We start from the raw sequence: 22590 nt of genomic DNA, 5'->3' as shown, positions 1-22590 counted from the left end.
TCATGTTTGATCATATTATTTCCTCTTTGAAATGTTTGTGTTTTTTACCCATTTTTAATATATTATTGGTAGTCTTGTTGATTTGCAGGTGTTCTTTATCTCTTCTGCATTTTAATTCTTTTTCAGTTATATGTATTATAAATAGCTTCTCAAGCTTTTCATGTGTATCTTTTCACTTTTTTAGAGTGTCTTTTTTTTTTCTTGAGGAAGATTGTCCCTGAGCTAACATCTGTGCCAGTCTTTCTCCACCTTATGTATGGGATGCCACCACAGCATGACTTGATGAGCAGTGTGTAGGTCTGTGCCTGGGATCTGAACCTGTGAACCCCGGGCTGCCAAAGCAGAGCACGTGAACTCAACCGTCACTCCACCAGGCTGGGCTCTCTTATAGTGTCTTTTAATGAACACATTTGATTTTAAGGTAGTTGAATTTGCCAGTCTTTTCTGGTTAGCTCTTTTTGTGTCTTCTTTAAGAACTTCTTGCTACCCCTGGTGGTCTAGTGGTTAAGTTTAGCACACTCAGCTTCAGCAGCATGGGTTCAGTTCCCTAGCCAGGACCTACACCACTCAAGTCTGTCAGTGGCCCTGCTATGGCAGTGGTTTACATACAAAAAGCGGAAGATTGTCAGCAGATGTTAGCTCAGGACACATCTTCCTCAGCAAAAAAAAGAAAGAAATCCTTCCCTACTCCTATATTTTCTTCTAAAAGGTTTAAAGTTTTGCTTTTCACATTTAAGTACATTTAAGTATTTAATCCTAAATTGAATTTTATGTACAGTTTGAGACAGGAATCCAATTTCATTTTTTCCTTTATGGGTAACCAGTTGTCCTGGCTTTATTTATTGAGTAGTTTATCCTTTTCTTAATGATCTGCAGTGTCACTTCTGTCATATATCAGAATTCCATAGATGCATAGGTTGGTTCTTGGTTTTCTGTTCTATTTCATTGGTCACTTTGTCTATGTCTGTGCTATGACCAAGACTGTCTTAATTACTGTAACTTTATAATATATTCAGCATTTAGCAGAGTTTTGTTTTTTGTTCAGTCTGACCATCTTTGCCTTTTACCTAGTGAATTTAGTAGTATCAATTCATTGTGATTGATTACTTAGTGGAGTTGTTTTTATTTCTATCTTTTTTTCCTACTTTGCTGCCTTCTATGGAATTGATTTATTTTTCTTTCTTTTTTTTTTTTTTGGTGAGGAAAGTTGGGCCTGAGCTAACATCTGTGCCACTCTTCTCTGCTTTGTATGTGGGACACCGCCAGTGTGGCTTGATGAGTGGGGCTAGGTCCACGCTCAGGATCTGAACCTGCAAACCCTTGGCCACCGAAGCAGAGCGTGTGAACTTAACCACTATGCTACCAGGCCGGCCCCTGATGTATTTTTCTTTATTCCTCCTTTTTTCCTTCTTTGGACTATAAATGATATATTCTGCTTTAGTTATCTGGGTTTTTACCTTTAAATTTTTAACATGCGTATTTGACTTAAAACCAAATGCATTGCTTCTCGAAGGGGTCCTGGAGCAGCATTATCACCTTGGAACCTGTTAGAAATGCAGATTCTCAGTTTTCACTTCACACCTGGTGGATCGGAAATGCTGGGGATGAGACCCAGTCTGAGTTTTAACAAGCCTTCCAGGTGATTCTGATGCACATCACAGTTTAAGAACCATAGCTCTAATGTGAATTGCTTTATCTTCTTCCTGAGTGAATACTAATTATCTTCTCCTATCTACAGTGTTTCTATTATCTAGTATTTTAGCTTTATCTTGTTTTTATATCATCCCAAATAAGTAGTAATTATTATTGTCATAGTTTCATAGTCAGTGCTTATTTGGATAAACCCATGTGTTTACCAATTTCTTATAAATCTCATTCCTTCCTTCTTTAGGTTCAGTTTCCCTTTGTTTGAAGTACATCCTTTAATAGTTTTTTCAGCGAGAGATTTTTAGTAGTAAATTCTCTGTCAGTCTTTGAAAAGTCTTTACTCTCAATCTTGATAGTTTAGCTGAGCATTGAGTTCTAGTTTGACAATTTTTTTCTTTCAGCATTTTGAAAATATTCCATTTTTTTCTGGACCTCTATGGTTGCTGTTGAGAAGTCATTCCAATTATTCATTTGGAGATAACCTGCCTTTTTTCTCTGGTTCTTTTCAGAATTTTCCTTTGTCTCTACTGTTCTCCATTTTGGGGGGAGGTACATCTAGATATAGGTTTAGTTTTAGTTCTTCTCTTCAAGAACTGTGCTTACTGACCTGAGAACTGAAAGCTTTCATCAATTTTGGAAAATTCTCGCGTATTATCTCATCACATATTACCCTTTCCCCATGTCTCACTGTTTTCCCCCTTCTTCGTTTCTCATTAGACGTAAGTAAACCTTCTCATTCTTTTCTGCACATTGTTAAACCCCTCTTACATGTATTGGTAATATACTAGATAACTTCCTCATGAATATCTTCCAGTTTACAAATTCTTTAGCTGCTGCTTATATTGCCGGTTGTTTTTTTTTTTAACTTTTCATTTCTGTATTTCAGTGTATTGTTTATTTCTATCAGTTCTATTTTTTCTTCAGAAATTCTTATTGTTTTTCATAGTGTATTTTTTCCTGAGTGTTTTGATTCCTTCTTGCATGTCTTTACTCATTTTAAGTATACATATTTTATATCCTCTTTCACATTGTCGTTTTCTTATTTCACATTTTTAGGAATCTATTTCTGCTATTTTGTGTGCTGATTCTAGCCACCAGTGAAGTATTTTTTGTGTTTTATATAATGTTTAATTGTAAGCTTTTCTTTAGTGGTGCTTTTTTTTTTTCCTCTGAGACTCCCTTGTGAACTTTTTGTGTGGATGTCCCTCCACACAACAATTTTGGTTTTATATCTGCTAGGAGCTCCAGGGGTAACACTGGCCTGGGTCTAGTTTTTATATTAATTTTTCAGTTGGGAGTGTCTGAACTACACTGGTTGGTATAACATTGAATCTTAAACCCATGTGAGGCATTTGCCCAGGACTTTGAACTCTCAGCTTATAATTTTACTCTTTCTTTGAAGGTTGGTGTAGCCTTTAAGAGTCTCAGTCTTTATGTTGGGAGTCACTTCTAACTCTCTGCCTCACTTGAGCCCTGTATCTCATCTTCTGCTCTGGGCGATGATACCCAGTTCAGCTGCCGTGTCAGATCACACACTGACCATTCTGCTTTTCAGTTTCATCTTTGTTTCCGTCACATAGGGATTTCCCTTTCTTTCTTGTGAACTCAATTATGAATGTAAACTAATTTTTGTTATGAATCTATCTAATGTTTCTAGGCATTTGTAGCAGAAGAATTATTTGTTTTTTTTTAAACAGTGTGACTTTTAAACACTTTTTTTTTTTAAAGATTGGCACCTGAGCTAACATCTCTTGCCAATCTTCTCTTTCTTCTTCTTCTCCCCAAAGCCCCCCAGCACACAGTTGTATGTTCTAGTTGTACATCCTTCTGGTTGTGCCATGTGGGGCACCACCCCAGCATGGCCCAATGAGCGGTGCCATGCCTGCGCCCAGGATCCACACTGGGAAACCTCGGGCCACTGAAGCAGAGTGCACAAACCTAACCACTTGGCCACAGGGCCAGCCCCTGTAGCAGGAGAATTATTAGTTACCTTAGATTTTGTTTGTTTTTGTTTTCGTGAAAAGGAAAATATCCTCTCAGTGGTAAGAGAACTACACAGACAGGGTTTCTTCTCTTAAGGCTGCGTCCGGTCAGAAAGAGCATAGTCAACAAACCTGCCTCAGCAGTGGCATTCAGACCAAAGGGTTCTTGAGGACAGGAGGACCCTGGTTTCAGCATGAGGGTTCTGTTAGTTAATGATAACATAGGGAAAGAAGACTTTTCCCCTAGGTTCTTTGGCTGGTCTAATAATTAAATTGACATAAGACAGATTAACAGGAGACAAACAAATTTAATTTTGTATGTATGAGAGCTCATAAAACTATGAGACTCAAAAAAGTGACCAAAGTAGGCAGCTTGATACCTTTAGACAAACAATATGTTTGTGAAGAATTGACAAGACAAATGAAATTTGGGCTTGGGATAGTAAATTTGTGAAGAAGTAACAGGGTTTGTTTATATAGCTTTCTCAGCCTTGAATTCCCTGTCTCTGGTAATAAGGATGCCTTCTACCCTTCTGGTGCAGGGAGGGTTCCTTTCACATGGGAGATGTTTTTCCTGCTTTCAGGGGGACATAGGAGGGTCAGAGTGTCCTTCCTACACCAGCTGTTTCTTAAGTGACTTTAATTCAAAATAATCAACATACCAAAATGGTTTGTTTAAGGGTGGCGTATTTTGCTCCCCTTCAATAACAGGTGGCCCCAGAACCACCTAGCTATAACTTTGGCATGTATGATTTTGGGGGAGGACATAATCTTTTAAGACAAGTCAGTCATTTATTGTGAAAATTGGGAATGAGCCAATTATGTTATTTTTTAAAATAAATACTACTAAAATTTTTGTTGGAATGTTTGACTTCTAAAATGGCTATTTTTTTTTTTTTTGAGGAAGATTAGCCCTGAGTTAACATCTGCCGCCAATCCTCCTCTTTTTGCTGAGGAAGACTGGTCCTGAGCTAACATCCATGCCCGTCTTCCTCTATTTTATATGTAAGACGCCTACCACAGCATGGTGTGCCAAGTGGTGCCATGTCTGCACCCAGGATCCGAACCATCGAACCCTGGGCTGCCAAAGTGGAACGTGAGCACTTAACCGCTGCGCCACGGGCTGGCCCCTAAGATGGCTCTTGGAAAGTTATTCCATGGACACATCTTTTGTCCTCTTTCATTGTGAGTGAATAGGTTAACATTACAATGCTCTCTGGTTCCAGAAAGGCTCGTGGAAATGTTTGCCTGCACCAAAGTGGGAACTTTTGTTTTTTTAACCTCTTTAAATGTTGAAATCTCCCCTCAATTGTAAATACTACAGTTTAAAGTGTTGAAATTTGAGGTTTTGAAACAAGACCATAAGCAAGACATTATTAAAGAATCCTTGCCCAGTAGCCTATACATACACACATTTGTCTTTTTTTTTTTCCTTCCATAATTTTTAGTCTTCCCAGCTACCTCATATATGCCTTTAGGAGGCTTTCTATTTTTTCAGTTCTTTAGCAATAAATGCTGTGTACCAATAAACTTACCAAACATTTGTTGAGCACCAAGAAATAGGAGAGCCAGGCTTTACTGGCAAGTTTATTGGAAGAGACAAGAATCAAAACACGTTTTTATCAATAAAAACCCACTGTATAGAATAGGATAAGAGATTGATTGTGATGAAAAAAATTAAACTGAGTCTTACAAAGCAGGAAATGTTTGTGTAAAAGTTGATAAATTTTACCTTTTTGAGGTCTCAGAAATCTATAATACAGGGCCAGCCTGGTGGCGCAGTGGTTAAGTTCACACGTTCTGCTTCTCGGCGGCCCAGGGTTCGCCGGTTCAAATCCCAGGTGCGGACATGGCACTGCTTGGCAAAAGCCATGCTGTGGTAGACGTCCCACATATAAAGTAGAGGAAGATGGGCATGGATGTTAGCTCAGGGTCAGTCTTCGTCAGTGAGAAGAGGAGGATTGGCAGTAGTTAGTTCAGGGCTAATCTTCCTCAAAAGTAAAAAAAATCCATAATACATGGTTAAAAGTATTGTCTCTGGAGACTACCTGAATTCAAATCCTGACTGTTGACGTTGGGCAAATTATTTAAATGCCCTCGCTTCAGTTTCCTTATCCAAAAATGGAAATCTTTTTTTTAAAGTCCATTATAGCATTCAACGTAGACTCAGTTATAAGGGAAACTCAGAGGCCGTTTAGTCCAGCTTTCTTTGTCACATTCCATTCTTTAAATTCTTAAACTCTCTATTCCTTAATACCACAAAAGAAGTTAACTTTACTAAGAAAATGTAGGTGTCTGTTGTTTCTATTTAGATGTTCTTTGAGAGTAAATTTCTCAAGGGTGGGGGCTGTGCAGAGGACATGCTAATATTAATTGAATACTTACTATGTATTAGCCATGATCATTGAATTCTTGCATCTACCCTGTAAAGGGCAAGAATTTATCAGAGATTAAGAAAACTATCCGGGGGCCAGCCCCGTGGCCGAGTGGTTAAGTTTGCATTTTTCGTTTCAGCGGCCCAGGTTTTCACTGGTTTGGATCCTGGGTGGGGACATGGCACCACGCATCAGGCCATGCTGAGGCGGCGTCCCACATAGCAGAACCAGAAGGACCTACGACTAAAATATACACCTGTGGGCTGGGCAGCTTTAGGGAGAAGAAGAAGAAAAAAGAAGAAGAAAGTTGGCAACAGATGTTAGCTCAGGTGCCAGTGTTTAAAAAAGAAAAAAAAGAAGGCTATCCAAGATTACCCAACTAAATGGTAGAGATAAATTAGATCTCAGAACCAAGGCCTTTCTATTCCCACTGTGCTGTGCTGCTACCAGCCCCCCCTTTAACCTTTAAAAAACTGATATTTATATAAAAGTTTTCTTAACTGTACTTAACATATACTTTCTGATTTAAAGCCACTATAATCAACTTATTTATATACATTTTATACCTCCTCAGTGAGGTATGTATGTGGTGCATCATATATATTGTCATATATATTAGGATTTTGTTCAGTTAAGATTTGCGTGCTTATATGCTTGATACTAGGCATCATAGGTATCATAACTAAATATACAGGGATGAAGAAACACAAAATTAAAAAATTAATAAACAAGGAAAATTAATTGTGGTGATGGGACTAATTGAAGGGCTACTTTAGGCCTTTTCTAAGGCAGGATCTTTTCTGAGAATGTGACGTTTAAGCTGGGATCTGATTGATGAGAGGGAGCAAGATATACAAAAAGCAGAGATGCAAGCATTCCAGGTAGAGAGAATAGCTGATACAGAGGCCCCGAGGCCAGTATGAACAGGAGGGGTTCAAGGAGTCGGAAGAAGGAAAGCACAGCTGGAATACAGTGAGCAAAGGAATGAGGTCAGAGATAGATTGTTCCCAGAATATGTTGTGCCTTGTAGCCTTGGTAAACAGTTGTATTTTATTCTAAGTGCGATAGGAAGTCACTGGAGGGTTTGAAGCAGGGAAATAATATAATCTGATTTATAGTTTGAAGAAATTGCACTGGCTGCTCTATGGAGAATGGCTTGTAGGGAGGCAAGAATAGAATCAAGGAGACAAGAGAGGATACTATTGTAACCCAGCAGATGCTGGTGGACTGGACTAGGGTGGTAGCAGTGGAAATGGAGAGAAAGTGGATGGACTCAAGATTATTTGTTTTGGAGATACAGTTGACAGGCCTTGCTTCTGAATCGAATGTAGGGGAGGAAAAGGAAAGAAAAGAATCAAAAATTGCTCCTACATATTTTTACTTGAGCAAAAGGATGTTGGGGGAGCAAATTGCCATTCCCTGAAATGGGCAGGATTGGGGAGGGGAAAATCTAGAGTTCTATTTTGGACACTTTAAATTTGAGGTATCTGTAGACTTCTAAGTAGGGATGTCACGCAGACAGTTGCATGTATAATCTCAAGTCTAGAATTCAGGGGAAAGGTATAAATTTGGGCATCGTCAGTATATATATGGTATTGCATGCGATTACATATGGAATAACTGTAGATAGAGAAGGGAAGGGTCCCAAGACTCATGATGTTTACAAATCCAGTGAAGAAATAGCTGAAGTAGGAGGAAAATTTTAAAGGTGTGAAATCTTGATAAGCAAGTGAAGTACTTCAAGAATCTAATGTTATTGAGAGATCAAATGAGATGTGGACTAAGAAATGACCCTTGAATTTGATAACATGGAGGTTGTTAATAACTTTTAGGAGCAATCTCAAATGGCATGGTTGGACCTGAAGCCTGGGAGTTGGATGAGGAGAGAATGGGTGGGAAGAAACAGAGACTGAGTATAGATAATTCTTATGAAAAGTTCTGCTGTGAAGGAGAACAGAAAAATGGGTGATAGCTAGAGGGGACTGGGGCCAAATTAGGTAGGTAGGTAGCTTGGTTTTGTTTTAAATTTTAATTGCACATATTCTGCTACAAGTGGCTTTTCCTCTTACTTTGTATGTTGACCTGTGGATCTGGGGTTTCATAGATGTTAACTGAATATAAAACTACACCTAGAAGCCCTCCAGCTATCCCTACAGACCCTGAGAGCCAGGAACAGCAGGAGCAAGAGGAATTCCCTCAATAAGGCACATGTTCATTCAGAAAACTCTGTTCTGTCCTCTTTTGTCAGGCTCTGGAAAGACAGGAATGTCATGCCCTGTCTCTCCTGCAAACTGCTAACAGTCCAGTAGGGGAGACCATGTAGGTGCTCCATAGTCTGTATTTGACCTGGGCCTTGAATAATGTAGGAAGGGCATTTCAGTAGAGAAAAGTGCCTCGATCACAGAGGCATTACACGAAGCAGAGTGAGCACGTGTGAGGGGGCTTGATGGGACCAGTTAGGAGCTTTTAGGATGGGGAGATGCAGGGGTGCTTTCCAGCAATTTAGGCTTGCTGAAGGAACAAAGTCAGGCTGTTTACTGAGTTCTTTTATCTGGAATCAGATGGATTCTTCTAAATGAGAAGAAAAGAAGTGGTACAGATTTCCCCAAAATTGAGTCTTTGTGGGCTTGTGCTTACAAACAATGGCCTTCTTCTTAAGATTTATGCTGTGAGCCTTAAATTTGCCTTCTCACCTAGAAGAAAGTAAGGTCCAAAATTTCCCTCATTGTTTCACCTCTTAGAATGAAGCATGCAGTCAGTGTAATTGTTGCATTTAGCTGTCTATTTAAGGTAACACAGGAAATTAGCAGTGCATTTTCAAGAAAAGCCGATTACTATCTGTTATTAGTAATCATCTAAAAACATCACTGATTACAAGGATTGCCAGTGGTCAGAGACACATAAGCTAGATGTGAAGGGAGAAAACATCCATCATTTAAAATGTTTACCCCTTACCCCCTTAATAGAATACATCAATTAAAATTAAATGATTTTGGAATATATCACTCAAAGTACAGGGTTCTACCTTATGCTTAATGTTCTGTTGTCATTCTTCCCCAAATATGGAATGTTGCATATTAAGTCACACTTCTCCTGAGACTCAGTGGAAACATGTAACTTTTATAAAAAGTTTTGCATCCAAGGCGGCCAGCTAGCACTCTGTGAGTCTGTTCAGAGCCTGACTCCTTGCACTCAATGAGAGCTTGGGGATGAGGGCTTTATCCAGGGCTCACCTCACGGCCACCATTCTCATCCTCACCGTGGGTACAGTGCGGTTTCGCATCAGCAACCCCTGTAGTATCAAGCAGGTAAATGACAAAACCAAAAGATAGCCAGTGGGATTTCACACTCTAGGGTTTTTTAACCAAATACTTATCTTGTGATAATGGTTCATTGCCTGAAATTTAAAAGCTGATTTTTGGGAGTCTGGCTAAAGGAATTTAGTTCAGTAGTTTTAAAGGTTTTAGGAAATTAGTTTAATAGTCTTAAGGGTTTTATCTAGAAAAAGGTCATTTTTCTTTTAAATGTGTAACTTACATTTGGCAAATTAGGGATTTTGAGTTCTGCTAAGTAATGAAAATCGCTATTAGTTTGGAACATTATACTCATGATACCATTTCCATTATATAAGAGGGCTTCCACTCCCCTAAATATAGGGAGGCAGAAAGTTCTCCCACTGGTGAGTAACAGGGCAGTAGGGAAGAGTGTCCCTTCTGGAATGAATAACAGTGTTCATAGCCAAATTTTTGGCAACCTATATATCTCAAAGTTTGGTACAATTTTAAATATAAGTATGAGGATAATATTGTTGGAAAATGTCAACTGCTTTTTTCCTACTTGGTTAATTTTCATTAACTTTTTAGTTTTTATCATACTTATGAATTAATATTTTTTATTAGTAAGGAACATATGTATTTGGCTTTTTTAATTAATATCTTATTCAGTGAAGTAGCTTGAGACTATGGGGAAATCCAGTTCAAGATTATGTGCACTTCTGATTTTGAGCTTCAGTTCAATTTTTGCAAAATGGTAGCTAACTTTCCTCAGTAGCTGGAGTCCTGGAGATGGTTTAAATAATGGAGAAAGTAAGAGCTGGAAAGGTATTTTCCTGGCAGGTAAGGTTTTGGTCTATTGAGGTGATATTTTTCCAACCCCTTAGATACGTACTCGCTAATGACTCCATTTCAGGTGTTCCATTCTCTGCTAATGGCCAAGTCCTGAAATGATTACGGAAGTGGCCTCATAGTAGCAGCAAAACCCCTGAATTACTGTCCTAGGGAGGCCTAATATGCTTCATTTGTGATATCAAGCTAGAACACATATATACTTAGGAAAAAGATTAACTCAGAGGCTTATGGAAGCTGTTCGTTCAAGGTCCAAGTGTGGGAGGCAGTTGGACAGCTTAGAACAAAAAGGAAAACCATCTCATTGCTGGGGCCGAAGCCATGGTGCAAAGAGGTGCTAAAGGACAGTACAGTCAGCCTGACATTTAAAGGGGGTGTCTCTGTGAAGAAGGAAGGGGGACATGGATGGAAACAGCTCCACACGCAACGCTGGCACATATCTCTTTCTCTCACTCTTTCTTTTTTTTAAAAGACTGTTTTTAGAGCAGTTTTAGGTTCCCAGCAAAATAGAGCTGAAAGTACAGAGATTTCCATATATACCTCTGCCTCCTGCCCCAACAATAGCTTCCCTTACTATCAACATCCCTCACCAGAGTGGTACATTTGATGACCCTACATTGACAAAACGTAATCACGCAAAGTCTGTAGTTTATATTGGGGTCCACTGTTGGTGGTGTACATTCTGTGGGTTTGGACAAATGTATACTGACATGTATCTCCCATCACAATAATATATAGAATAGTTTCACAGGCATGTGTCTTTATTTCTGTCTGGCCTCATGGTGCCCCCTTTCAAACAGGAAATTGTTAAGCCCTTGTCATTTGTGAGTATGACATCCTCAGACTTTCATGGATCACCAAAATTAAAAATACCGCTAAAGCCATCATCTGTCCTTATAAATACAATAGCTTGTTACTGAAATTTTTAAGGAAATCTTTCAGATTCTTAAGAATATTTAAATACAAGACTAAATAATTTATAAAGCACTGTTTTCTTGGATCTTAGACCTTTTCACTTTCTTTTGGGAACCAGTTTTCACAAAACGTACTGCTTCATATGAGTTAGTATATGCATTTAACTGAGCAACATGCACACTTCAGTCACCTGAGTATGCCTGAAGGCAACTAGCCAGATGACCACGTACCCAACAGCAGTTTCCAGCCCATGAAATTCATATCTTTGCCTCAGCAGAATGCTAGTTTACTAGAGGTGGTGGACCTTCGAGGTCATTCTTAAATACTAATTACCTGTAAACTCTGGGTGCTAAAAGGTGTATTAAGTTAATCTCTGGGCCTATATCTGTCGGTCAGCAGGCAGCTCCCACAGGGCTCCTGCACAGTGCTGTTTCAGAGCTGCTTTTCTTCCATGGCCGCTAAGTCAGACCCTCCTTACTCTGACCTGTATTACTGTGGTAGCGTCCCACCTCTTTATCCCTCCCACCTCTGTTGTACTTCTATCACGTTAATCTTCCTAAAGGTGGTGGTCCCTGTTCTCTTCTAATTTTAGGAAAGACTTCCATCCCTGGCCTTTCCCATTTCATCTCTCAGTACTCATTATGTTGTAACCAAACTGAACAATTTTGTTCCCTTAAGACGCTTCACATTTTCCTATGCTATTTTTCTTCTTTTGGATGAAAGCCTTCCCAAACAGTTATAATTTTTCCTCCCTTTGTACTCCATAATATTTTATACCACTTAACACATTCAGCTTTGTATTACAGATATTTATGCTTCCCTGTACCTCATTACTATGCAAATCACAGAACATGGTTCAAGTTGAACCATGACGATGTCTAACATTTATTCAGCACTTAAGTATTATTACATTGATGATGTATTTTCATTTCCCCCAGTGCTTTTGCATGTATGTACACACAAATAATATCCTTTTTGTTTTTATGTGAATAGTGTCACACTGTGGGTATTTTTCTGGTGTCTTTTTTTTTCCACTTATGTGATGAAAATCTTTTATGTTCATGTATATAAGTACCTCGTTATTTTTAATGACTGCATAATATTCTGTAAAATGGATATTACTTTATTTAACCACTGATGGACATATTAGGAAGTTTTTAAATATTTGCTACCAGACGTCTTTGCACACTTGTGCAGATACATTAGAAAGATAGCTTCCTAGAAATAGAGTTACTGAGTCAGAGGGTGTGTACCTTTTTAACTTATTAGTGCCAGATTGCCTTCCAAGCACACTTAAAAATTTGTTCTTACCAGTAATGTACGGAAGTACCTATTTCTCCATTTCTGCATTTCATATTATCAGCCTTTTTAATTTTTGCCATTCTGTTGCCCAAAAAATGCTCTCCCTGTTTACTAGAGAGGTTAAAGTTCTTTTCATGTGTTGGCTATTTGTATTTCTTTTCCGAGAATTGCCTATTCATATCTCTTTGCCAATTTTTCTATTAGGTTATCTTTTTATTAGGGATTTATATCACTTGTTTATAGATTCTGGATATTAATCCTTTTCACATACATTGCAAGCAGTTATTCCCAGTTTGTTATTTGTCCTTTAACTTTCTTTATGGTAATAAAGTGACTTAATTTTTAGGTAATTTTTTATTTATGGCTTCCCAGTTAGAAGGGGCTTCCCAATCCTAAGATTATAAAAATATTTTCTTCTGATAGTTTTAACTTTTAATGCTTTAATTCATTGGGATTTTGTTTGAAGTTTGATAAAGGATAGTGATATAATTTTAATTTTTTCCTCTTTCCAGCACCATTAAAACCTTCCCCACTGATTTGAAATGTCAGTTATAAAGTTCTGTATGTATTTGTGTTTATTTCATTTGTATTCCTGTCTCAGTACTGTGATTTTATTCTTTTGCATTATCTCTGAAATATGAACTTTAAAGTCATCTCTGGATTTCATGTAACATCTTTTTTTTTTAAATCTTACTGGGAGTCTTGTTTGAATTGCATTTACTTTATGGATTATTGTGGAGAGAATGGACATCTTTGCAATATTGAATGTCTCATTTTGGATCCTATAGTATGTTTCTTCTGTTTAATTAGTTCTTTTTGTCCTATTGTAAAGTTTTATAGGTTTTTCCTCTAGATCCTATACCTTTTTGTTGGATTTCCTCCTAGATATTTCATAGGTTTTATTGCCACTGTGAATAGGATCCTTTTCTCTGTTTCCTATTAGGTTTTACTACTAGATAATAAAACTACAGTCATGTGTCGCATAATGACTTTTGGTCAACAGTGGGCCACATACACAACGGTGGTCCCATAAGATTAGTACCATATAGCCTAGGTGTGTGTTAGGCTATACCATCTAGGTTTGTGTAAGTACACTCTACGATGTTCGCACAATGACAAAATCACCTAATGATGCATTTCTCAGAATGTATCCCTGTTGTTAAGTGACGCATGACTGTTAATTTTTGTATGTTTATTTTATTTCTGACCGCTTTATTAGTCTTAATAGTTTAGATTTTCTAAGTGCACAGTTATATCACCTGCAGAAACAATGGCAAGTCCCCCCTCCCATTTATTATTCATTTCTTTTTATTGTCTTACTGAATTGTTAGGATAACCCTAATAAGAGGCATCTTTCTCTTGTTCTTAGCTTTAGGAGGAACACTTCTGTATATTTTAACATTAAATTTGATGCTTGCTGTGGATATCTGATAGTCATTTTGTCAAATTAAGAAAATTTTCTTCTATTTTTTGCTTACTGAGGATTTTTGTCAAAACTCGGTGTTACGTTGTATTGAATACTTTTTTGACATCTATTGAGATAATTATTTTTTTCTTTTAATCTCTTAACGCAATGAATTATCTTAATTTTTTTTTCCTGTTGTACTATTCTTCCTTTCTTGGGATAAACACTACTTGGTCATGATATATTATTTTTAATACCCTCACTAGTAAATTGGACTTTACTTAGAATGTTTCTATCTATATTCATAAGCAAAATAGGTCTATACTTTTTTTTCTCTTTTTACTTATGTTTCTCCTTGCTGTGTAATACTTTATATACTTGGGAGCTGGGTTTACCTTGAAGATTTGATAACATTCACTCGTAAAACTGTCTGAGCCTGGTGGCTTTAAAATAGCATTTTGACACCTTTTTAATTTTTAATTATTATATTCAAGGGCTGTTAATATTCTAGCCACTTTCCTCTCACCTTGAGCAAGATACTGACTTCATGGAGTCTCAGTTTTCTTAGTGGTGAATGAAGATAACCAAACCTAATCCCCAGTGTTGTCTCAAGGATTAAATGAGATAATATATGATTGTTCAGCATAATGGTGCTTCACATGAGCTAAATGCTCATCAGTAGTAATCACTATTATCATTGTTGTTCTCTCAAGTGGATTAATATAGTTTCCCTTATCATCCCCTACTCTTGCACAGTGGGGTTGTAAACTAAATAGCAGAGAGAGGATATAAAGATAAGCTTATGGTCCAGTCAACAGCAGTAGGCATCAACTCTATCTGACACACCTTTTGGTGAGTCTAGATCTTTCTCAGGGCTAGAGCTTTTTCCTGCAGTGCTGTGTCTCAGCAGACCTACCCACAGGCCAGTAGGCACCAACTCTGTTGTACAGGGGAACCATGTTGGAGGCTGTGTGTGTGCACCTTGGACACCCTTACCCCACCTGGAGCTTGTTCTCCACATTGGGAATGCTTATTTATGTTAGTTATGAAAGATTTTCAACTTGAATGGAAAGATGACCTTTTTTTTTTTTTGGTGAGGAAGATTGGCCTTGAGCTAACATCTGTTGTCAATCTTTTTTTTGCTTGAGGAAGATTGTTGCTGAGCTAACATCTGTGCCAGTCTTCCTCTGTTCTGTATGTGGGACACCGCCTCAGCATGCCCTGATGAGCAGTGTGTAGGTCAGTGCCTGGGATCCAAGCCCACAAACCCCAGGCAACTGAAGCAGAGGGTGCAAACTTAACCAACATGCCACCGGGCCAGCCCGGAAGATGACCTTCTTAAAAAGGGTCATAATTTATAAAGCTATGGATTACATGATTTGGTCCCAAGAACGTTCTCTGAGGTATTTTGTTTTGTCTTATGTGGGTTTTTTAAGCTAATACTTAGAAGTTTTGTTTCTGTTGTTTTGAAAGGAGTATAAAATGTTAGGCTGAGATAGATGTATAAAGTAGAAAATGGAGACTTGTTGCATTCTCATCGACAAGCAAAATATGGTTTTTTCCCGTCTTTATTACTTCAGAATCCTTCATCTGATATTGAAAATGTATTTATGTTGAGTCATTTCTTTCTCTTTTGCTGGTGAACCAGAAGATCATGAAATGATTCTGCAGAGGCAGTAGCATTACGTTCAGTTTCTTTTTTTGTATATATCAGATAAGAGGCTTGCAAATGGAAGTAAGTCCACCTCACATCCTTTGTATGGTGATGGCAGTGATGTGTGCTTTTTGTCACTGGTGCAACATTTACTAGTTCATAAACCCACTTCCAAAGAATCTAAGGGCTTTTTGGTGAAAGGTGACCATAGTAAGAACGTTAGATTTTGACAGGCTACTTTTGTTTTTACAAATATTTCTTTCCTTCCTTTTAAGTAGTTTAAGTTGGGGGCGGGGAGCCCATGACCAAATGGAAGTTAATGCATATTTTTGGCATTAGGATTTTTGAATTTTTAACTAGAAAGGGAAAATAGAAGTTTTGACGTTCAGCTCAGCTTAAGGCTCTCAATCACCCTCTCTAAAGCAAGGCTTCTGGTTGATAAGAAGCTTACAGATCTGAGGAATAAAAGCAGCTTAAGAGTCTGACTTTTGGTAAACCTTAAGTAATAGCAGAGGAAAAAAGCAGCAGCTGCAGAGATTGGCCTGTTTCCCCGTAGACTAAAGGACCCTCTGTACCTCTCCCCACTTTGTTATCAGCAGCTCTGCCTATACCCAGTGGGCCTCAATGGAAATAGTCCTTCCAATAAGGCTAAGAAAAAGTCTACTAAAAAATCACTTTCTGAAATTGCCCCAGTATTTAAGTATTTATTTAAGGAAGTATTTGTCATATGATTGAGAGTGAAAATGGAGAAGGGTAAGGGTGCAGAGCACTGGAAATATGCCTGGCAGTTTTCAGTAGTAGCCAAGCAGCAAGGTTTTGGTCCTGTTTATTTTTTCTAGCTCTTACTATATCCTACTTGTATCAACATTTAATCGGGGGAGTTATTCCATGATGTTATTATATACATTATTATATATTTCATAGATTTTTAAAAGATGCTATTACATATAATAATATATTATCATTATATAATTTTTCTTTTAAAATGCCAATGGCTTCTTTTTCCAGAGCAATAATGAAATTTCATAGTATGAAAATGGAAGAAATCAATAAAATTATTCGTGACCTTTGGCGAAGTACCTATCGTGGACAAGGTAATTAACAGTGTATCACGAATGCTCTGTCCAAAGCCTTGTCCCCAGCTCTTGCCCTATATGACCTCTCATGCCAGTATTACCTCCTAGATGCCTTTCTGACCATCTCTTTGAGATTTTCTAAGAATTCTTGCCTTGACAACATCTTGTAGCAAGAAAAAATGCAAACATTTCTATTTCAAAGCCTGACAGGACTTATATATTTGGCTCTCATACACATTATAATTATATTTAGCTGATGACATAACAGGTTCTGTTGAAGTGTAGATAGGGATGAGCTGAAATGTGGTAAGAAGAAAACCATCAGGAGGGAACTCTTAATAGGGGAACTAAGAAAGGCCGAGTGAGACTGAGGGTTGGGGTATCTGTGTTTCTTCTGGCCAGGACTCCTCGTGAGTCCTCTAAGCCAGAGAAAAAGGTTCCAAAGCAGCCACTTTTCCTCTGGTAATGTCAACCTCACACATTGCTCCTAGACTTACTTGGTAATGTTTGCAGATAACAAAAGGCTACGGAATGTAGGTTCCTCTGAAATCTTCTTCTTTCTGGGTCAGATATTGAATACATAGAAATTCGGTCGGATGCTGACGAAAATGTATCAGCTGCTGATAAAAGGCGGAATTACAATTACCGAGTGGTGATGCTAAAGGGAGACACAGCCTTGGATATGCGAGGACGATGCAGTGCTGGACAAAAGGCAGGTATCTTGAGAGCCCAGGGAGCCACCTTTACGCAGAGAATTGAATGAGAAAAACACATGGCAGTGCAGCGGAAGCACCCAAGGCTGCCTTTGAATGGTGGGAAGCTCCTTACAGTGCTCTGTGCTGCCATGTAACGGGGACCAAGGTCAGCTACCCTCATTACACTCTCCCAAATCTCACCAGCATTTCCTGCAACATTATGTAAAAGGCTTTTAGGAGAAGGGTCTGAAACATTCTCATGAGATAGGCTAAAGGTAGAACAAGGAGCTGAAGACCATTCATTGTTTCATTGTACTCCTTATGGTTACTGTGTCATCATGATAAGACATGCCACTGTCTTATGTGCCACCAAGAAAGAAAAAATGCAGTTGTAATTGCAAGATGCATCCTGATTTCAGAGAAGTCAGGGCAGGGGGTATGTTTTAGAATCAATGACATACAATATTAGCAAACCAGATCCTAGGTTGAGGCAGATGAGACATTATAATATACAGGAAAGTCTCACTGAGAAAGCAGTCCCATCATAGGACTGAGTCACCCCCACCACTCCCAGCCAAGCCTTTGGGCCTGCAGACCATCTGAAGAAAGGTCTGCCAGAGCCAAAGGCCGTGATACCCACGGGTGCCTCTGCCCCCACCACCACACACAGAGACTCAGCACTTGGGCCAGGCTACCCACCTCTGTCTGACACTCTGGGAAGACAGTTCAGGTTGGATATGGAGCAAATCAGAAAGAGGAATGACTTCTAAAGAGTCGGCAAAGTGGGACCTGCATCCTTGGGGAACAAGGCTGGGTCCTCTCACTGTGCACAGGTTTGGACTTAAGATCTCACAGATTCTTGAGGTTCCTCCTTTCAGATTAGAAGCAGAAGATTATGCGTGATAACACCTCTGGACCCTTGATTTTCTTAACAAAATTTTAAGATTCTAGAAATGGATGCTGTTATTTTCATAAATAGTTTTCAATTTTTGCTTAAAGACACTCCATGCATGTATGTATTTTGTTGTCAGCCCAGATAGCTGATACCAATTTAAGGCATCTGCAGATTATTATCTTAATCATAGTCTGCAAAAATGACAAATTTGTGATCTATAATCAGTATCCTCTACTTTGTTTGCTGGTAATTATGAATGAGAAAATACAGAACTTGAAACATGTCTCTTTAGATTAAAAATACTTTCAAGGGCTGGCCCCATGGCCGAGTGGTTAAAGTTCCACACACTCCGCTTTGGCGGCCCAGGTTCACAGGTTTGGATCCTGGGTGAGAACTTACTCCACTCGTCAGCCATACTGTGGAGGCATCCCATGTACAAAGTAGAGGAAGACTGGCACAGGTGTTAGTTCAAGGCTAATCATCCTCACAAAAACAAAGAAAAATACTTTCAAAAATATTTTCTGAACAAAAGTGGATTTTCTGTAGCTAGTCTAAATTATTAAAATTAATTGGCAATAATTGCTTCCTTGGCATTAGGGGAGAAGACAGACAAATGGTTTCATAGAGGTGGGCCAGGAGCTCTATTCAGACTCGACTCTGAGTGGGTGGTGGGGGAAGCAGTGGGATTCAAATACAGGAAGTACCTGTCTCGAGGGCCAAGCTCTGGCCCCACTTCTGCAGTCTGCCAGCCTGCCCTGGGCATCAAGAGAAGCTGTAAACTGCTCTCGAGTCACTAACTCCCTCACTGATGCTCCTTCACTCACAAATTCAGGGGGAGGGGGAATTTACAGCTCACACAAAGGGAGCTTATACTTCCTAGAATAGTCCTACACTCTTAATTCTGTGTCCCTTCTACCCTCAGATCATTTCAGCTGGGTCTGAGGGTTTTGGTATTAGGTAAACATGAAAGTGTCTCATGGCTTCACTTGCTTGTATTTCTTACAGCTAAGCTTAAATAAAACCATACTTCTATACTGATACTTTGACCCAGGAATTCATTCTCTCTCTGTCTTTTTTCTCGCTCTCTCTCAAAATTATCTACGCAAACATGTAAGTGGGTTAGAGCATGATACCTGGTGCTCATGGAACATAGAGATTGAAAGAAGACTCTGAAAATGTCTCTGTGGGTCTCTGGAAAATGTAGTGTGTCCAAGTTTTCTAATCTCATTATCAGGAAAATAAAATAGCTGGATCATGAATTTTTAAGGTTGATAATCTTATACCATTATTAAAATTATTAGTTACAGATAAATGGTAATGCATTTATGATTCAAGCCTGTGATTTCAAGTTTTGTTATAGCTGATTGTGTGTGTGAGAGATCAGCATTGCTTTTAGCATTTTATTCCATTGCAAATGATGGGCTGAGATAATACACCTGGTGGTTCATGATCCTAGAACAGCGTAAGAGTCTGTCACAGTGCCAGGCTCCCCCAAACAAAAGAGCAGAAATCTCTTTGCCTTCTAAAGAGATTAAGCCAGGTGTACATGCTTTCCTAAGGTGAATGAGAAAAAGTGTGCTGCACAGCTCAGCTTTGGTGCTTTTTTCCAGGTATTAGCCTCACTCATTATTCGCCTGGCTCTGGCTGAAACATTCTGCTTGAACTGTGGCATCCTTGCCTTGGATGAGCCAACGACAAATCTTGACCGAGAAAACATTGAATCTCTTGCACATGCTCTGGTTGAGTAAGTTTCTCAAATTTGGGAGGTTATGATAGTTTTTAAAGTAAGATTAAGAGAGTTCTATGGTAAAAACCCTCTTTAGATGTGTCTTCCTTAGGGAAGCTGGTTGGTGCCAGACCTTAGGCTTTGCCTTTGGATAGTAATTTTTCAGTCTTAAAAAAGAACTAGATGGTGAACAGCAGCCCCAGACATATCCTGCATCTCCCCAGGTGTGTTCATAGGGAAAGAAACGGTGAAGGTTTCCTGGCTTGGTTGAGTTTTCCTGTAAACCCACCAGAGGGGCCCACATGTCATGTGCAGGAGTTAGCATGCCCTGCTAAAACATTTCTGAGTGGCGATAGTGGGTTTTGGACTGTCTCCCAGCTTTTCACATGTGTCAAACAACATCTACGAGGAATGAGAGTTCTTATTCAAAAAGTGTGTTAGTGGTTAAGTAGAATCCAGAGAGGGTAAAACTGCACACATCTTTTCCACATTCACCTGTGGTGGGTACAGGCTCCAGGGATGGGCAGCCCTTGCTTAAGGACTATGCTGGCAGAGGAAAGGCACTTTCCTGAAGTAGAGAAGCTATTTCAGGTACTGCCGGCTCCAGGTAGACTTTTTCAGGCAGAGATGATGTTTCCTGTCTGATAGCAGGGATTGGGCCAGAAGGAGAATTGAGCAGCCACAGAGCACCGTTCTCCAGCCGTCTCAGTCCTGCATGACCAGCAAGTAAGAGCTAGAGCTTTTGAAACCTAAGTGCATCTAGCTCGAAGCAAAGGGCAAATAAGTGGTTAAAAGAAGTCGTCTTTCAGATCTTAGTCTCATACCTGGGCACCTCAGCATATAGATAATGAGCAAAAATGCTCTTGGTCCACCCACTCAGGCCCCCTGTGTGTCATACTAATGATGCATCTAGTGACTGGTGGTGGCAGAATTCTAAGTAGACCCAGCTCCTAAGAAGACAGTGGGGTTTGCGTATGTTATTTCCCTTGCCTGTAGTCTGTCTTTTTTTTAAACTTATTTTCTTCCAGAGAAAACTGGTAACAGGTCAAGAAAACCCCAGGCAAAGGAATAAGTCAGACTTCCAAAGTTGAGCAGCACAGATATTAAGGAAAACTCAGTAAAACATTTTCACCTGCTTTGGTAAAAAGAACTTTGTGTTCTGGAGGAAACTAGATCATATATTCTTAGCAGTCCCTAAGCCAGACCTAGGTGAAGAGTCAAGCCACGCATCCCCATTGTCTGGAGAGAAGACAGGACTCCTTCCTGGCTGGGCCGAAGGCTGGCGTCCACCGCCCCCCTCCCCCACTTCCTGCAGGGCTAGCAGAGGCCCTGATACTCACACGGCACAGGAAAAGCCTGGTCGTCACACGTAACACATGGCCATGTCTCTGACAAGGTGCTCAGTGGCTTTTTCAAATAAAGGAAAGAGTTGTTTATGCTTGTTAGTAATAAAATGTTCTAAATATGTTGTTTCAGGATAATAAAAAGTCGCTCACAACAGCGCAACTTCCAGCTTCTGGTAATCACTCATGATGAAGATTTCGTGGAGCTCTTAGGGCGTTCTGAATATGTGGAGAAATTCTACAGGATTAAGAAGAACATTGATCAGTGCTCAGAGATTGTAAAATGCAGTGTTAGCTCCCTGGGATCTTATGTTCATTAAAAATATTCAAGATTTAAATGCCTTACAAACATAGGTCTTCAGGCAACTGCTTATTTCTGGTGTCAACTGAGTCAATAAGAAAATAGATTTTTTTTGAGGAGGAGGAGGATTAGCCCTGAGCTAACATCTGCTGCCACTCCTCCTCTTTTTTCTTTTTTCTTTTTGCTGAGGAAGACTGGCCCTGAGCTGACATCATGCCCATATTCCTCTACTTTATATGTGGGATACCTACCACAACACGGCTGGACAAGTGGTGCATAGGTCCGCACCTGGGATCCGAACCGGCAAACCCCAGGCTGCTGAGGTGGAATATGTGAACTTAACCACTGTGCCACTGGGCCAGCCCCAAAAATAGATTCTTTAAATGTGCTTTGTGCCTAGAACTTTGAATGTTGGAGAGGTTCTGAAATGATTAAAGTTGTTTCACATGAAATTTGGGCTGATTCCTTTACTTCATCCCCCTCCAGGCAGCCTCTCACAGGCCTGGGGGCTCAACAGCAGTGCAGGTGGACTCAGCTTCTCTTCCTTCCTCCCCATCACAAAAGAATGATTCCCTGAGACTGGAAACTACTCACTCACCTTTCACTTCTCAAAGCATTGTTGAGACATAGTGTCTCACTGCCTTGACGATTTATGGTTTTGGCATTAAAAGAAACTCAGTGTTGAGTGTTACCTCTGAATTTATTTCCTTGGATGTGGTTTTAAAAAACTGAAATATCAGCATTAATATCTGAAGATGACCATATATAATGAGATTTTAATATTTGGCTCTGCTGTTAACTTTATAAATCTGAGCAAACGACCTTCCTCTCTGGCCTTGTTTCCCCAACTAAAATTTGAAGTAGTTTTAATGAGGCTTCATGGTTTGATGGGAACCGTAAGTAATCATCTAATGCAGTACCCACCATCTTCCCTCCCCACATACCCGTGTAGGTAATCATCCAGACTCGGGGCCTCTTCAAGAGAGAAGGAGTTCCCCGCTGTGGACGTCCACCTTTGGAAAGCTCTGACCAAGAGCAGGGGCTCCCTTCATTGAGGCTTGCTCCGCCATCATGAAGAAGTCTGTAACTCTCCTGTGTGTCTACCTTGTGTATCATCCCAGCCTCACCGTCAATCCTGATTGCTGCCCAA

The 22590-nt window shown here is 39.4% G+C and overlaps 1 protein-coding gene across 1 annotated transcript in view; it reads left to right on the top strand.

Moving 5' to 3' along the window:
- The window catches only part of RAD50 (RAD50 double strand break repair protein), a 67771-nt gene extending 45879 nt beyond the window's left edge, over positions 1-21892 (top strand). Inside the window, exons 22-25 of the mRNA XM_001504442.7 lie at positions 16413-16498; positions 17050-17192; positions 19681-19814; positions 21273-21892. Of these exons, the coding sequence (XP_001504492.1) occupies positions 16413-16498; positions 17050-17192; positions 19681-19814; positions 21273-21459 (550 nt within the window). The 3' untranslated portion in view covers positions 21460-21892. The remainder of the gene's footprint in view (positions 1-16412; positions 16499-17049; positions 17193-19680; positions 19815-21272) is intronic.
- Positions 21893-22590: the final 698 nt, after the last annotated feature.

The sequence above is a fragment of the Equus caballus genome, chromosome 14, assembly GCF_041296265.1.
Source record: "Equus caballus isolate H_3958 breed thoroughbred chromosome 14, TB-T2T, whole genome shotgun sequence".
Taxonomy (NCBI): Eukaryota; Metazoa; Chordata; class Mammalia; order Perissodactyla; family Equidae; genus Equus; species Equus caballus.
Note: the sequence above shows the minus strand (reverse complement) of the source record. Positions and strands in the feature narration are given on the sequence as shown.